Here is a 17,615-nt window from a genome sequence, read left to right on the forward strand (position 1 = left end):
CATGAATCCATCCCCTTCACGACCCCCTGAGAGAGGAGACCCGCAAAACACCTGCTCAAACGGCCTGAGAAGGTCACTAACCAGGCACTCATGAGGCCTGGCAAGGGGCTCCAGCCTCTGCTCAGTTCTGAGGACGGGCACTCACTCCCAACCAGGCAGCTCATTCCAGTCTCCGGCAAGATCAGAGTCAGTGACAGGCAGAGGCAGCACTAGGGCTGCAGCAGTGTTAGGATTTAGCATAACTCCTTCCCACCCGACTCTACTTCTCCCTCTTATTAAGCAACAAGTGGGGGAAACCCTGAGCCGGGGGAGACCCTATCTGCTCAGTGTCTCCCCAGGACATCTCCGAACTCCAGTCCCTCCCTCTCTCTCCTTGGTACCTTCTGCTCTAAGCAGGACATCCCTCCCTGCATGGGACAAGCCATGCCCAGTCCTGCTCTCCCATCACCGCCCCCCCCCCCACCCCGCCTCTCCCTTCCCCTCTCCTGGAAGGCTCTGCCCCAGCCATCACTCCCTTCCCTGAATGCCCACAGCAAGTGGTTTAATCCTTACAACACTCCATTACGGAGCGCCTCCTCTTCGTACATAATGTTTCCACATGGGTGAGGCCTTGTCTCCCCAAATGAGCTTATAAGCGCTTTGAAGGAAGCAATGTTTACCATGCGCTGTGTGCCAGGCCCGATGCTCGCTGCTTTTCCTGCATTATTTCACCTAATCCTATAATCTCCATCTCAAGCCCCGGCCTCTCCCCTGAAATCCCGCCTATACAAACACTTCGCTGACATTTCCGCTTACACGTTCCAAAGCTGTTCAAACAACAGGTTCGAAACCCCAACTTCTTCCTTCTATGTCAGACCTCCTCCTCCTGCCCCCTTCTTTCACATAATGCCTTCACCAGCCCACGGCTGCCAGGCCAGAGACCTTGGCATCACCCGGACTCCTCGCCTCCCTCATAAACACACCCAGTAAGTCCCCAGGAACAGACCTCTGCAAGGAGCCTGAGATCAGCACCCTCCCCACTCACCCCTGCCTCGGCCCAATCACAGTGGGTCCCCAGCAGGACTCCCTAACTCCACCCTTGCTCTCCTCTGACCACTATGCACACAGCAGCCAAAGGGGTCTTTCTAAAACACCCACTGGATCGAGTCATACTCTCGCTTAAACTACGCCATGGCTCCAGATTCCCCTCCACAGTCCCTGCTCCAGATCCCCCTCCACAGTCCCTGCTCCAGACCCCCCTCCACAGTCCCTGCTCCAGATCCCCCTCCACAGTCCCTGCTCCAGATCCCCTTCCACAGTCCCTGCTCCAGATCCCCCTCCACAGTCCCTGCTCCAGACCCCCCTCCACAGTCCCTGCTCCAGATCCCCCTCCACAGTCCCTGCTCCAGATCCCCCTCCACAGTCCCTGCTCCAGATTCCCCTCCACAGTCCCTGCTCCAGATTCCCCTCCACAGCCCCTGCTCCAGATCCCCCTCCACAGTCCCTGCTCCAGATCCCCCGCCGCCCCACAGTCCCTGCTCCAGATCCCCCTCCACAGTCCCTGCTCCAGATCCCCCTCCCCAGTCCCTGCTCCAGATCCCCCTCCACAGCCCTGGCTCCAGATCCCCCTCCATAGTCCCTGCTCCAGATCCCCCCCCTGCCTCACAGTCCCTGCTCCAGATCCCCCTCCACAGTCCTGGGGTCTTCCTGAGAAAACCAAACCCCTCAGCAAACTACACAAGGGTTCTAGAAGCTGCTTCCCCTGCCTTCCACGGGCCCCCTCTTCTGACACACACACATTCCCTCTGTGAGGACCAAAAGGGCCATCTCCTAGTTCAGGCCCACTCCTCCCCCAAACTGAGCCCAGGCATCCCCTCCGGGCCGCCTGCCCCTGGCCCCGCCAGCCTCTGGGGCTGGCCTCCACCTCTTAGCCAATACAAGCCTGTGGGCTGCCCAGGGCAGGCCTGCAGTTCACCTCAGCATCCTGGGTGCTGAGCACCTGGAAATGGAGCTCCATGATGGTCCTGCAGAATGGGGTGCCAGGCTCCTGGCCTTGTTTTGACAAGGTGCATAGAGGCTCCACCGTGTGAAAGAACCTGCCCAGCTCACCCAGCTGTGGAGGGGGGTCTGGAGCAGGGACTGTGGAGGGGGATCTGGAGCCAGGACTGTGGAGGGGGATCTGGAGCAGGGACTGTGGAGGGGGACCTGGAGCCGGGACTGTGGAGGGGATCTGACACCAGGACTGTGACCAGCCTCTTTATCACCCCCTAAAGAACACACCTGGGGAAGAGGGTCTTCCCTTTGGCACATCACGGGGCTGAGTGCACCCCCAGTGGGCACAGGGAGGGAGAATCGCACTCAGAGGACACCTGTGGGACTAAAGCAATGATCTCAGGCCAGGCAGGGTGTGGCAGCTCTTCCAAAATCTCCCACCAACTGTACACCAGGAGCCAACATCTCACTGTTCCTCTGTGTATAACTCAACGTCCTGTCAACTCCTGGTGGGGGCACCAACGGGGGTCTGATATGCTTGCCCACCTCGGAGCCCTGGCATGATGGAGCTGCCTGCAGGTCTCCTAGCCATCCACGGAGGCCCTCGAAAGGGCCCCAAGGCGGGCAGCTGGCCCTAGGACACCAGGCTAATGTACATAAGAAGAGGGCAGGGAGTGGGACTGCCTCACCTCTGTGGATATGGCCCCAGGAAGACAAAGAACACATCCTAGGTGGCCTCCAGAAAAGCCATACCCCACCCCTGAAACACCCGGAGAGGAGCTCAGGGCAGGTCGCCCGGGGCACCCCTCCAGCCCTCCTCAGCACCATTCTGAGTGCCTCCCGGACGGAGAAGGCGGGACCCGCAAGGCCTCATTGGGAGGCCAGGCATCTAGGTTGCTCAGAAGAGCATGGTGATTAGACGAAGGTCTCTTCCCACAGTTCAGGGGCTCCTCTGGCTGTGGCTGGAGTAGCTGAGTCAGTGGCAACTATGTGATGGCTCCTGGGAGCCCAGGATCAAGGAGGTGGGGATGTTTGGGGTCCTAAGCACATTGCCGTGTAGGGTCGGCATCGAAGACCATCAGCACAGCTGGCCCACACCATGGACTGCCCCCAGGGCTGGGGTCTCAGGATCACAGACTGACCTGGGCCAAGGGTGTGGCCCGAGGACCTGCAGAGGGAGCACCTGGGAGTGGCCACAGTGGCCCCCACACTCATCCCCACCCCACTCTTCCCAGAACCAAGCCTTTTGCCCACTGAAGGGACAGGTGAGCAACTTTACACTGGAAAACCCCTTCCCATGAGGACCTTTCTAGAAAGCTCTGACCAACTAACAAACATTGCTGAGCAGGTCTCTGTAATCACGACTTCATCGAGACTGCTGTGGAGGAGGCCACTAACGCTCACCCCTCTCCCGGATCCAGTGGTTACCCTCCTCCTTCTGGATCTCTCAGCAGCACCATAGCTTCCATTCCCTCTTTTTCAAAAATCTCTTTTTGACCCCCAAGGCACCATAATGACATCACCAAACACTTATAAGGCACTTGGTGCGGGGGCGGGGGGGGGGGGGGTGTTGGGGGGGCCAGCACATATTCTCATGCCAGCCTCTCCCTAGGAGACCCTACCATTCTCCGAGCCTTAAACACCATGAACATGCCAATGACCCCCAGAATGTATAACTCCAATCCAGCTCCAGATAGGAAGGTCTCAAAAAGATTTCAAAATGAACAGCCTAAAGTGGACTCCTAATTCACCTTCCCCACCAAGCCCTCGCCATCTCAGCAAATGGCAGCATCACCACTGGGCTGCTCAAGCCAGAGGCTGTGAGTTATCCTTGAGTTCCTCCACCTCCCTCGCTCCCGCATCAGGCTATATCATTTCCATCTCCAAAGTATCTCAAATTTGCCCACTTATCTCTCTGCACATGGCTACCCCCCGGCCTGAGCCGCCATCATCTCTGATCTAGTGATACAAAAATAACCTCCTCCCCATCTCTTTGAGGCCATTCTTGCCTCCCCCCTTAATTCTCCACACTGTAGCCAGAGTCATCTTTTTTATACCACAATTTTAATAATGTCACTCATTGGCTTCAGAAGCTTCTTCTAACTATACTTAGAATAAATCCAAACTCCTTGCTGTGGCCTGTAAGGCCCCGTGTGGCCCGGCCCTGCCTGGCCCCGGCCTTCTGCACCCCTCTCCCACGTCCCCTCTGTTCTAGTCGCAAGGGCCTCCTGTCATTTCCCAGCAAAGCCAAGGACCTTCCCTCCTGCAAACGTCTGCGCATGCTCTCCCCCACAGGAAATGCTCTTTCTTCCCATCTCTCTGATTTCTGGCTCCTCATCCTTCAGGTCTCAGTTGAAATGTCATCTCCTCAGATAAAATTTCCCTGACACCCCTTTTCTAAGTAGACCTCCCCTCCTTCCCTCTATTTCTACATTTTGAAAGTGTCCATGATTTACTTATATCTTCATTGATCACTGTCCATCTCCTTCATAAGACCAGCAGCTCCAAGGGGGTCTCTACTGTGTTCTCCGGGAAATAGCTGGTGTCTAGCACAGTGCCTGACACACAATAAATATTTGTTAAACCAACTGACATGGTAGTAATATCATCTAAGACTATTAAAAATCAGAGACCCAATTGGGAGGATAAAGTATTAGGAAAGCCACATACATGATCGGTGCCACATGAAGGACACAGATTCAAGGACGCATTAGTGGAAGGTGCGGCTAAGAGAGGGCTCAGGACAAAACAGGCTTTGAATGAAGCGTAAGTCTAGGTTCTATAGAGAAAATGGTTGTGTGCTCCATTTTGACACATTGAAACCCTAATCCTCAACGTGGTGGTATTAGGAGGTAGAGCCTATGACGGGTGAGTGTTGCCCCCGTGATGGAACGGGTGGCTTTATAAACAGAGGAAGAGACACCAGACCTCTCTCCCTGCGCACCCACCAGGAAAGGCCGGGTGACGGGGCACCAAGGCCCCACCTTGCCGGCACCCCGACCTGGGCTTCCAGCCTCCAGGGCTGTGAGAAGGAAACATTTGTGGTTGCAGACCCCGGTCTATGGTGCTTTGTCATCGCAGCCGAGCAGACTGAGACACCAGCAAGCAGAGAGCCCGTAGCCATGAGTGGAAGCAGAAATAATCAAGGAGCCGGTGAGCAGAGCCAGATCAGGGGGGCTCCACGCATGCCCGCCCCTGTGCAAGTGAACACCACCCAGGACAACCTCCGGGGTGCACAGTCGGCCTCAGGCCTGAGCACACCTCACTGGCGTGTATTCTGGTGATCGCTGCATAAGTGGCTTCTCTCTAAATGGGCCAGTCCTCCTGCCACTCACCCCATGGAGTGGGTTCTCGCGCAGAGCTCCGCAAGGCGGTGCGCCTCATCTCTGTGGGGTGGAGCCCTGTGGAGCCCAGGTGCCCGGGGAGCAGCCTGATGGTCCAGGTTAAGGGCTCTCTGCCTAGCCATGCTGACATCCCTGAGGTGGCCAGAGCAGGAAGACACCGAAGCCAGAGCTGGTAAACTAAATATCTAGGTGGCAGCTTCTCTGTGTTTATTTTCCCAGGGCCTTCAGTAAAGACATATTCAACATCCCAGCATTATCTCAACTCGCCACAGGAAGTTCTAAGAAGAGTCCTTGAGTACCCTTGGCCCAGAGTTCAAGGGTGAGCAGGACCCCTAGCGAGGGAGGCAGCAGCAGGGGCAGCACGGGACCCCCGCGTGGAAGGCAGGGCTGAGAAGCCACGGCCCCTCCCGCACGCAGAGCATCCTCCACCGCAGCCTCGATGGCTGGGGTTTCCTGCGGAAGCAGTGGCTTCCTCACCCTGCGGTCCTCCTGGACACAGCTTTGGTCTGAGGGCGCATGAGGATGTGGGCTCCGAGCACTGCTCAAGGCCAGGCAGGCCCTTGGGCAAGGTCCACCTGTCTGTGGCTCCGAAGGAGGGGCAGCTCTCATGTGCCACCAGAGTGGCCCAGGGAAGACCTGGCAGGTAGCAGAGTAGAACCGGGATTTCAGGAGAACCTGCGTGGAAACACTACCATCCAGGTTACTGTGTGGCTCTGTTCCCACTGCAGAGGCAATCACCGCAGTGTCCTGGCGCCAGGCTGTGAGTGCCCGTAGACCCGGACCTCTCCCTACTTCATTCACTCTCCAATCCCAACAGAAGGCATGGCCCAGAGTGATGATCAATAAACGGTCGACAAATGAACAAACGAATGGCCCCAAGACCTTCATCCCTCCTGCAACAGGTGACCCACTGGCCCAGGAAAGACTGGCTGGATCCCAGCAGGCAAGACCCTCTCTTTTCAAAGAAGGGCGGCCTGGGACCCCCACAGCCCACCTGCCACTATGCAAATAACCATTGGCTGCTCTTTAGAGATAACCTGCTAAACACATCAGCCTACAGGTTCTACAGAGTCCAAAGCAGCTGAGGGACAGCCCCCAGGAGCCAGGAATCACACCCAGACCTGTCCATCCACACTGCCTACAGGCACCAGGCACGCCCCCAGCTCAGCAAGAGGGGGCTTGCTGAAGGGCTTCTCCTCTACTCCCTGCGAATTGACTTGAGGGAGGGGACCCCAAGCCCTCTGCCTTCTCAGCAGTCCTCTCGGACGAGGACGGTGTCCGCTGCGCGAAGGGGTGCGGGCAGCAGGGCAGCCCCAGGCTGGGTCTATTTATACACATCCCCAGCACCCAGAGGTTAAACTGCAGCCAGGATATGGCGCGGGGCCAGAGCCCTGCTATTTATAGCCTCTCGGCAGACCCAGAGGAGCAGGGCATTTCAGAGGCCTCTTCCACGCAGGCCTAGAAGGAACACAGCTCACAGGACACAGAACCCTCTTTCCCACGGCCCCCAACCGCACACACACACCAAAGACACACACATACACACACACACGCACATACACTCACACATGCATATATACTACACACACATGTGCACTCACACATGCACGCACACTCACACATGCATATATACTACACACATACACACATATATATACATATACACATATATACACACGCGTGCATACATACATGCACACATGCTCACACACATACATACACACTCACACACATGATCTGGACCTCTACACCCATCCTTGTGATGAGTGTGTCAGCTAAGAGTAGAAACAAACAAACAAAAAAAAAAGGCCATAGCCCACTGGGGGGCTGGGCAAGAGAATTCAGCCAAATCCCATGGATTCATTCCAAGAGACCCTTGGGCTTTCCAGACTCCATACCAGGACTTTTTAAAGGACAAGCCTCTGTTGGACTTAAGCCCACAGACCCGAAGGCTCGTGCGTGGGAACCAGACAAGGGTGAGAGGCCCAGGCTGCACCTCCAGGACCAGCCGGGACCCTGGCTAGAGCAGGAAGCTTCCATGCTCACCCCAAACTGATGCTGGTCCAAAGGGGGGACTTGGAGGTGCTTCCAATAACCACGGGGTCCGAGCAAGGACACATCTTGTGCAACCAAAGACCTCTTCCAACCCGAGCGCTCCGTGGTGAGGGACACCTCCTAAGTCAGCAAGGGCGTCTGTGACATATACCACTGACGTCACACACTTGGTCTCATATAGTGCAGCTGCGGTGGGCTCCGGCCGACCGATCCCCAGGAATCCTGGGCCGATATTCCCTCAGAAAGAAGCTGGGCCAACCCCCCGAGCAGAGGGGTGAGGGGGCCAAGCAGGACTGGGTGCTGCAGCCCTGGAGCACGGGGTACATTCTGGGAGATGCCCAAGGACGAGGCCTCATTCCCAGAGTCAGCCCAGAAAGGCTCTCCTGCCACCCCGACAGGCCAGCTGTCCTTAAAGTATCCAGGAAAGGAAGGCTTGGAGGGTCCCTAGTTCCCTTTCCTGTGGTGCCCACCCTGGGGGGACACACCGGGTGGAAGACAAGGCCAGAAGGGAAGGGAGTGCCCTCCTTCCCGGGCATTTCTCCAGGTGCCCCTCTCCAGCCACCCATCGCCCCCAACTCCTCCATGGATCCCCAGGGTCCACAGGTCAGTAAGTCCGGCCCATAAGCGCATGGAAAGAGGTCAGCTCCTCTCCTTCAAACCCACCCTCCCACACCATCCCACGCAGCACTGAGTCCCATCGTAACACCTTTTTCCTTCTCCATGGTGAAATGTACCCCAAGTTCTCCCGTTCCTGGCTCCTCCACCTCCAGAATAACAAACAAAGAACGCCTCTGGCTCTTCCAACAGGCACAGATGTTCTACAGGCCACCAAAACTGGCCTGTTCCCAGCTCGCCCGCCCACTCCGGCCACAGACACCTCAGAAGACGCACATACTGTCCCTCCTTGAAGCACCGGCAATAAAGTGGGTGCTGGTGTTCATGTTGTCCCTCTGCCCGGGACTCCGGTGACATCGGGGGGGGGCCTGGCTGCAGCCCACTGGACCTCAGGAGCACCTGGCCCACAGGGACCCTGGGTCCAGAGGCACCACCGGTGTCACTGGGCTGGGCCTCAGGCTGGCCCTCCTTCGAGGCCCAGTTCCTCATCCATCCTGTCATTCGCATGTGCTGTGTGTGAGGAGGCCTGACAGCATCGCGTCGGCATCTGAACGAGGAGGGAATGCGTCTTCCTGCAGGAATTACGTGCTCCTTCCACCGCGTGTGGGGGTCGAGCTGCCCGTGATTCTCTGCTCTCTCCCGGCCACCAGGAAGGCCAGTGCTCCCCCCGCACTGCTCCCGGCCTCTCTGGGCGCTGGGCTTCTAACCGCCCTACCGTTTACGCATAGTTTGATTTTAAACCGCCTCAATTCGTTGTGCGTAATTTTTTGGTGACAAGGTGTATATGTTTCAAAAAGCAGGGCTTTCCCAAGACCTGCAGCCAGCAATGGGGAGCAGCTCTCCGCTCAACTCCAGCAGCACCTGTTCCAAAACAGGGAGCCCATCCCTTCCCTGTGCACACGGCCCAGCGCTCCCCTGGGACAAAGAAGGCCTCCCCTTCCTCTGCAGCCCCCGTCCCACCCCCTGCCTGCCTGGCCCTTCTCACAAGGCCGTCTGCACCCACTGCCTCGACTTCTGCCTCCCTGCCAGGCCTCCCACTGTAATGGGCTTCCACCCTCCACACACACGCACACGCACACTCACACTCTCACACACTCACACACATACAGACTCTCACACCCTCTCACTCACACATATACACTCACACGCCTGCAAACTTGCATACATGCACACCCTCACATACTCTCACACTCACACACACCTATACACTCACACACATATATGCTCTCACGCCCTCTCACTCGCACATACACTCTGTGAGGCACCATGCCACTCCCTCCCTCCCTCCCTCAGGAGCCCCTCCTCTTGTGGGTTCTGGCCCACTGTCCCCTGGCTGTCCTGAGCCCCCCGAGCCTCCCTGCCGCAGGCTCCTCTTCCTGTGTCCCTCCGTTAAGACTTGGTGCTTCTCTTACCACCTCAGCACTGAGGATGCCTAGGTCGGCAGGCATCTCCTGCCTAGACTCCCTCGTGGGCTCTACCAGCCTTCCCACCCCGTCTCATTCACTGCCGTGGCTTTAATCACCAGCGAGGCTCCCAGCAAGTCCCAACCCACCTCTCTGCTCTGGCCCCTGCACTGAGCGCCAAGCCCACGCATCCAGGCACCTCCAACACTGCACACCCCACACCCACACATGCGGAATGGCCCCATCGCCCTGTAGTTATTCACCCAGGAAACACTGCGGTCACCAGCCTTGTACCCATTCGAGTGATGTCTGTGCCATGCTCACCACACGCCAGGCTCCGCGTGCAGGACGGGGTGAGGGGTAACAAAACAGAAACGGCTTTGCCTCCAGGGAACTTCGACCAGTCACCCAGTCCTGTCAAGTCTACTTACCAATCAGCTCTGAAACGACACACCCCCCTCCATAGCCACAGCTGCTATCGTAGCCCAGGCCCGTGTGCTACACGGGGACGAAGGCAGCTCAACCGGATCCCAGCTCTGACATGCATGTGCTGGGTGACCTCAGGGTCACTTCTATCCCTGGCTCCGCATTTGGCAACAGAGATGGTAGCAGTGCCTACCTCGGTGCAGCCTTGCTGCGAGGATTAAGAGAGACGAACCACAGGATGGACGGTGCCTGGTAGATGGTAGGCACTCGCTTTCTGCACAATGTGAGCCCTATTTCTCCAGCAGCCTCGCTCGGCCTCCCCGCCTCTGGCCTCCCCACCGCGTGGCCCACACTCCTTACGTGCCCACCACCTGCCAGGTTCCCTCCTGCCCTCCAGCCTTTGTATGTGCTTTTCCAGCTGACTTACTCCCTGGCTTTCTCCCTCCCACTTTCCAAGGTTCAGCTCAAGACCTCCCCCGTCTGAACCCCCAGGCTGAGGGGGATGCCCCTCCGTCCCCTGTGCTCCCTCCTGGGGCGCCCTCGGCCCTTGCCCCACTGCCCTGGGACCACTGCTCTCCTGTCTGGCGTCCTTTCTGGACTGGATGCTCCTTAGGTGATAAGAGAGCACTGTGTTCACCTCTGTATGCCCAGGCCTTAGAACCTGCACTGGATGCGAGAGGGCCCCAAAAATGCTTAGCAACAAACAAGAAAAGCAAGAGAATCATAAAGAGGCAAATTTTAACTCACCGTAACAGCAAAACCCTCCTAATAATTAGGCTGCACTTTTTAAACATAAGCTAGTGGCCAGGCTCTGTGCCAAGCTTTGGACACACATCATGTAATCACAGTAACCCTGGACACGGGTACTTTTATTCCTGTTTTACGGGTAAAGGGATGGAGACACAGGACATTTAAAAATCTTGCTCCAGCGACAGACAGGAAGTCGAAAAGCCTGGATTCAAACCCAGAACTCTCAGACCCCAGATGGGCTCGGCTCTTGATGGGGAAGAACCTGCCTACGTACCCCCGAGAGCCCCTCCCTGACGGCCACATGACCTCATGGGGATAGTGGGGGCTTCCGGTAGAGGTGGGACTGGATTCCTGAAGAGGCCTTCCTCTTCCTGGCTCTAGGGGTCTATGATTTAAATTATCAGCTCCTTGGGTTTTCACCTTGGTTTCCCCAGGATGCTTAGCATGGGGCTGGGCACAGAGAAGGCAAACAACAGGCCTGTGCAGAAGGAGGGATGGAGGGAGGCAGGAAGAGAGGGGAGGAGGAAGGGAAGAAGGGACGGAGGGAGGGAGGGAGGGAGGGAGGGAGGGAGGAAGGAAGAGAGGGAGGGATGTGGATGACAGTTTATTCTGCACATGCCCAAGCCTTTGCTGGGCCCAGGATCGTAACCCAGCAGACCCAGAGGACGCCAGGAAGGGAGGGCTCCCGCCCATGACACCCCGCAGGGCGGCCATTCTTACCGGCACAGGTGGTCGGTCCGGCACACGCTGCGCAGGTCCAGGCAGTTGGGCTTCTCCTTGTCCTCGTAGGAGCAGCTGGGCAGGATGGTCTGCCGGCGGCGCTCGGCACACGCCTGGTCCTGGCAGGAGCAGAAGAGCATGCGGTAGGTGTACTCGCTGGGCACCCGGTCGAAGAACTGGCGCAGGGCCTTGTGGCACTTGCGGCGGTTGCAGCGCTCGGTGGGCGAGATCTCGCGGTTGCAGATGGAGATGTAGGAGGAGCGCAGCTTCTTGCAGTTCTCGTTCAGGTTGCAGGCCTTGGCCGCGTCCAGGCAGTGGTTGCTCTTGGCACTGACTGCCGGGTCCGCCCCGGTCCCTGGACGGGAGGGGAGAGAGGTCAGAGGGCAGCACAGGCCTGGGACATCCCCCCACCCATCGCGCCTGCTCTCTGGGGACACCTCTCAGCATTCCCTAAGCTCTGCCTCAGCTTCCTCGCCTGTGAAATGGGGCCACCTACCAGGGCCTCCCCTCGGGCGTGGTGAGGGTTAAACAGGGATGGGCAGCGCCTGGCACAGGGTACACACGTGTGGTGAGTACACACGTCCTAGGAGGAGGGCTGTTACTCCAGAGTCATATTTAAGACTCGTCACAGCAGAGAAGGCGAGCACTCGGTGTTCATGCGCAGATCTGTTCACACGTGTGGGAAATGGGGGAGTGACTAGCCCAGGATCACACGGCTGGGCGGCAGCTAAGCCCAGACGGGCCGGGCCCTGAGCACCACAGCAGCACGCGTGAGCAGGCTTCCGGCAGGGACACCACTGGCATTGAGGGGGGCACATTCTCACACGGGAGCTTCAGCAGCCAAGGCACAAACAGCACCCCTGCCACCCCTCTCCCCACCCCATGGCCACTGGAGCTGGCCTGCCTCACACCGTTCCAATGCCCCACAGTGGGGCGGGGCGGGGAGGGGCGGGCATGGGCGGGGCGGGTGGGGTGCCACCGTAGCTGGTTAGTGCCCAGACCCACTAACAAGAAAGCTCTGGGGGGGAGCCTGGCGGTGCGAGGTGCAAGCTAAAGACATGTCCCCGATTCTGAGGGGCTGAGCGCATGAGCAGCCACAGGGCAGACGTGCTGGCTGCTGGGCTCTGGAGTCAGTGCCATGGCTTTGAGTTTCGTGCCGCTGCCCTTAGACACAAAGCAGGATTCCCAAGAATCGCCAGGTCCCACCCCACAAGTCTCAGCTGTTCCACGGGGAGCACAGCACAGGGGCCAGGCGGCCTCCACCACCAGCTACTCCCACCTGCAGAGCGCCTGTCCGTCCTGAGGTGCTCTGGTGAGAGCGGATGGGCGATCTCCTAACCCTGCTTCTTCACTTCACAGGTGGGGACACTGAGGCCCCGAGTGGACAGAGGGCTGGCCACGGTCACCCCATATGCCGACAGCAAACCAGAGGCGCCCAGATCCCACCACGGAGTGCAGAGAACCAGCGGCCTGGGTTTTAGGATGGGCCATATCTTTTCATTCATTCTTCACCCAACAAATGCTTTCTCATGCTTACCGAGCACCACCCCCGTTCTAGGCCCTGCAAGGAGGTGGGAAGGACGCGAGTGAGGCACCTGACATGGCACCTCCCCTCCCATGGCCCCGCCCCCTCCCCCCAGGAGCCTGAGCGCTGCCAGCACGGGTCCGAGGTTCTGATCCCTGGGTCATTAGAGAGCACATCCCACCTCTGCACAGCCCGCCCCTGCCAGGTGCCGTGTTGGATCAGAAGTGTAAGAGGGGCTCCCATTCTCGAGAGCTCATCAGTCCAGCCAGGAAACCAAGAGGCAGGCGCAGGCCTAGGAGTCAGACTGAGCCTCTCTGTCTGCTCCTGGCCCTGCTGCTCATCAGCCGTGGCTTTGGGCGAGGGCTGTACCCCCTTTTGCTCAGTTTCCCTGTCTACTAAACAGTGCCTGCCTCAGAGCGTTCTGCAGGCATGAATGAGGTCTCTCGTTGACTCTCTCCCGCATGATAATTTTGCCCCGTCTGCTAGAACATCCTCATCGGCTATGGCATTGTCCATCTTTAAGGAAACATGGCTAAGCTGCCACCCCATTTTTCTGCTCCCCTTTAAAGCAAACCCTCAAACCAGTCACCTATACCAGCATCTCCTTCTCCCTTCCCATTCTGTCCTGAACGCACTGCAGCTGGTGTTTGCCTCACTCCCACCCGTGTCTGTGGTCAGGGACCCCTCGGCACGCTGGACACAGCCGGTCGCTCCCTCCACCCTCTCCTCATGGCTGTCCATCCTCCTGCTGCCTCCCTGTGCTCCCCCACCTGCTCTGCTGGTCCTGTCTTCTCCACCAGGCTCAGCCACCCTCTCCCTGCACCCACTCCCCCGGGCCCTCAGATCACCTCACAGCCTTAACTGTCATCAATAACTCCCAATCAGACCTCCCCACTGAACCCCAGAATCATGTCCACCTGCCTGCTTGCTAGTTCCACCTGAAAGGCTGGCACCGCATCCCAAACTTCACAAGCCCCCAAGCCAAACCTCATATGTTCCCCCCAGGCTGCGCCCCCCGGTCTCCTTCGTCCCTCTGAAAACAGCCGCACCCTTCCAGGGCTCAGGCCGAAAATCTTGGTGCTTCCTGACTCCTCTCTCAAGTCACACACCACGTCAGAAAAACCTGGCAGTTCTACCTCCAGAATACATCTGGAATCCATCCACCTCTCCCCACCACTGCTGCCACCTTGGCCCCAGCCACCACCGACCGCTGTGGGCTGGGAAGGCCTCCTGCCCAGCTCCCCTCCCCTCAAAACAATCCTCTCATCACAGGAGAAGCAAGCGTTCTAGAACCTGAGGCAGAGAAAAGCTCCTGGGCCCCGAAGCCCCCAGTGACTTCCCATCTCATTCAGAGGCCTTGGCATGGCCTGTGGCCTCTATCCTGTGCTGTCCCACATGAGCCACACGTGGCCACTGAGCTTGAAATGTGGCTCGTTTACAATGAGGTGTCCACACCAGATTTTGAGTACTTTACACAAAAAAAGTGTAAAGCATTTCACTAACAATATTTTACTTTGATCACATGTTGAAGTGCTAATAGTCTGGAGATACTGCATTAAACAAATGTATTATTAATTTCACTTGGCCCAGCCGGTGTTGCTCAGTGGTTGGGCATCGACCTGTGAACTAGGAGGTCACAGTTCGATTCCCAGTCAGGGCACCTGCCAGGTTTCAGGCTTGGTCCCCTGTGGGGGGTGTGCAGGAGGCAGCCAATCAATGATTCTGTCTCATTGATGTTTCTATCTCACCCTCTCCCTTTCTCTCGCTGAAATCAATAAACACAGATCTTTTTAAAAATAATTTAAAAATTAAATAACTTCACCTGTTTCTTTTTACTTTTTAATGTGATGCTAAAAAATTTAGAATTACTTATGTGACATATTATACAGGGTGAGGCAAAAGTAGGTTTACAGTTGTTCAACAGAAAATAACACAATAATCCTCTATAATAAAAGGCTAATATGGAAATAGATCAAACGGCAGAACAACCAAACAACCAGTCGCTATGATGGGGGCACCAGAACATGGGCAGCAGGCGGCAGAGCATGGAACATGGCGGGCATCGGCCGGGGCAGGATGGTGGAGCAGGTGAGCGGGAGCACCAGACCAAGGAGGGGCACTGGTCACTGTCATCAGGGTGAGCCTCTGGTGGTTACTGAAAATTCTTTGCTCCCGCACACTGTGGCCCCACCCGGTGCTTGCACCTGCTGCCGGCGCCCGCCCCGATCACTCGGCACCATCAGCAGGTGCGAGCGGTGGCTGCTGGCCCTGATCGCCCCTAAGGGTTTCTCCACCTCCCCCTGCTCCTGAGGAGCAATTGCACCCACTGACAGTGCAGGCCCCAGTCGCTCAGTACCGTCAGCTGGTGAGAGTGGGGCTGGCGCCATCAGTGCAGGAGCAGCGGCCTGCTGGCAGACAGGGAAGGGGGGGGCCAACAGAGGATGGGCCAAGACCTGCCCCTGTGCCCACCGCAGCCTCTTGGCCCACAGTTCCTTTCAAGGTGCACAAATTCATGCCCTGGGCCCCTAGTTAATAAATAAGAATATAAGAATAAGCTCTGTGTTTTGTGTACTCACAACTATAAACCTACTTTGGCCCCACCCTGTATTTCTAGTAGCCAACGGTGCTCTATGACCTTATCTCCTACTCCTTCCCCTGTTCACTTACTCCATCCGTTCCAGCCCTCTGGTCTCCTTGGTTTTCCTGGAACTGCCCTGACCTCAGGGCCTTTGCACTCGCTGCTTCCTCTGTCTGGAAAGGTCTCCCCCACCCCCTGACCATTCCTCACTTCTTTAAGGTCTCTGCTCAGATGTTACTTTATCTGTGAGTCGTTCCTGATACATAATAACAAGTCACTCCCTTTCCCCGACTCTGATCTGTTTTCCCACAGCACTCATCACACCTGCCTCAGTGTGGACTGACTTCCTCATTTGTTTGTATCAAATATAAGCTCCATGAAGGCAGCGGCTTTGTCAGTTGTGCTCACTGTACCGTATCCATATTTCCCAGCACATGAGGCATGGTGGGTGCTGAATAAGCATTTGATGAGTGAAAAACTAAATGTACTTAGAACAGTATCTAGTTCACAATAAGTGTTCAAAGAGTGTTGGTTAACGTTACTAAGGAAGCCCAGCTGACAGAGGGCCGGGAACAGTGGTCCATACATGACCATGTGTGATCAAGTACCAATGTGGAGCCCAGCCCAGAGGGCTCAGAAGAGAAAGTCAGGGTCAGTCGGTGAAGACGAGCCATCACCCACACACCCTGCCTCACCGCCAGCAGCCCTGTAAAGGCAGACAGAGCAAACTCCCTCTCTTCTTGTCAAAACAAAAGAAGAATTAAGGCAGGAAGGGAATCAAGGTTTGTTTTCCTACTCATTCGATTAACAAATCCTTATTGAGGGCCTACTATGTGCTGGCATTTCCCCAGAGACACAGATGGAGACAGAGGAACAGGCCGTGGGCGGAGGAAGTCAGAGAGGAAAGCATCCTGCCCAGACCAGGGTCAGAGAAGCAGTGGCATCCCTGCTGAAACCTGCGGGATGAGTCAGAGGGAGGAAAGAGAGAGGGAAGGGGTCCCAGATAGAGGGAGCTGACAGCACTCAGCGCCTGGAGGTGGAGACTGAAGGAGGAACCACCAGAGAGGACTCTGGAAGCTGAGCAATGGCTTTCCAGTCACGTGGGGCATGGGGCCCCCCTAGCAGTTCCCTGAGCTGCTGCCAAACCATTCTGCCCCCGCCAGGCAAGGACCAAGGGTGCCTGTCTACACAAAGGCCGCTCTGGAGGCCTGGCCTCTCAGGGAGGGTCCCCCTGACCCGCCAGGGGGTTCCTTCCCGTTCAGACCGGCAGAAGGGAAGAGCGAGGCAGCCTGGGCCAAGGTGGAGGAGAGCGAGGACAGAAAGAGGCCCCAGAGAGGGGCAGGGCGACAACCACAAACGGAACAGCAGCTAATTTAGGGCCTCTGCCACTTCCAGGTCCCCCAGGTGCTCCGTTCCGCTCCTCTCAGCGTGTTGCTGAGCTAATGCCGGTGTAATTATAGCCTCGTGGCTTCCATTTGGAGCTTGAATAGTGTCAGCTTTTGCTACGGGCTGGCAGATGTAAACCCCTGGGCCAAAACTTGGTAAATTTCCTAGAAAAAAAAATACAAGAAACAAACAAAGGGGGCAATAGTAACCGTAATTGCCTAGTTACCAGGAAGATGTCCCTTCTGATCCAACCGGAGCGGGTCCAGGGGGTGAGTGGGCCCGAGAACAGGGCTCCCACTCACGTGGGGAGAGGCCAGGAGTTGGCCTTGGGTCCGCTGTCCTTGTGAGGAGGCACGTGTGGGGCGGGCGGGCCGACCCGCAGCCCTCCCAGCCCACCGCTGCCTCCACCCACACTGAGGCGCCCTCGGGTCCAGAAGGCTTGTTCTCCTCTACGAGAGGCCCCACGGGGGAGCAAGGAGAAGGGGCTGGATTCCCGACACCAGCCTCGCCCAGCGTGGGCCCAGCCCCTAAACTGGAATGTCCAAAAAGCAGGATGGAGGCCCTGCTAGCCACCCCCCACCCCTCGCCACACACACACACACACACACACACTCTCCCACAGAGAGGTGAGGCCACACAGGAAGTTGCAGGACTCGGAGCTACTACCTCTTCCCAGGCCTTGGCAGACCCACCCTCCGGCTCCTTCCCACTCCTCCCCACGTGGGTGTCCCAGGCCCGCTGACAGCAGCCAGATGGGCAGACTCAGCCAAGGAGTAAATGGTGACTGACAGCTGCCCCAGGAGAATGAGGCGGGACTTAACCACACCTGGCACTTTCCAAAA

The 17,615-nt window shown here is 57.3% G+C and overlaps 1 protein-coding gene across 2 annotated transcripts in view; it reads right to left on the minus strand.

Annotated features, from left to right (window-relative positions):
- GFRA2 (GDNF family receptor alpha 2) overlaps window positions 1–17,615 on the minus strand; it is an 86,731-nt gene that overhangs the window by 41,528 nt on the left and 27,588 nt on the right. For both annotated transcript variants that reach the window (XM_070416542.1, XM_070416541.1), the window contains one exon: window positions 11,285–11,639. In XM_070416542.1, the coding sequence (XP_070272643.1) occupies window positions 11,285–11,639 (355 nt within the window). The remainder of the gene's footprint in view (window positions 1–11,284; window positions 11,640–17,615) is intronic.

The sequence above is a fragment of the Myotis yumanensis genome, unplaced genomic scaffold (assembly GCF_028538775.1).
Source record: "Myotis yumanensis isolate MYYU_CA2020_CCGP unplaced genomic scaffold, mMyoYum1.0.hap1 SCAF_5, whole genome shotgun sequence".
Lineage (NCBI taxonomy): Eukaryota > Metazoa > Chordata > Mammalia > Chiroptera > Vespertilionidae > Myotis > Myotis yumanensis.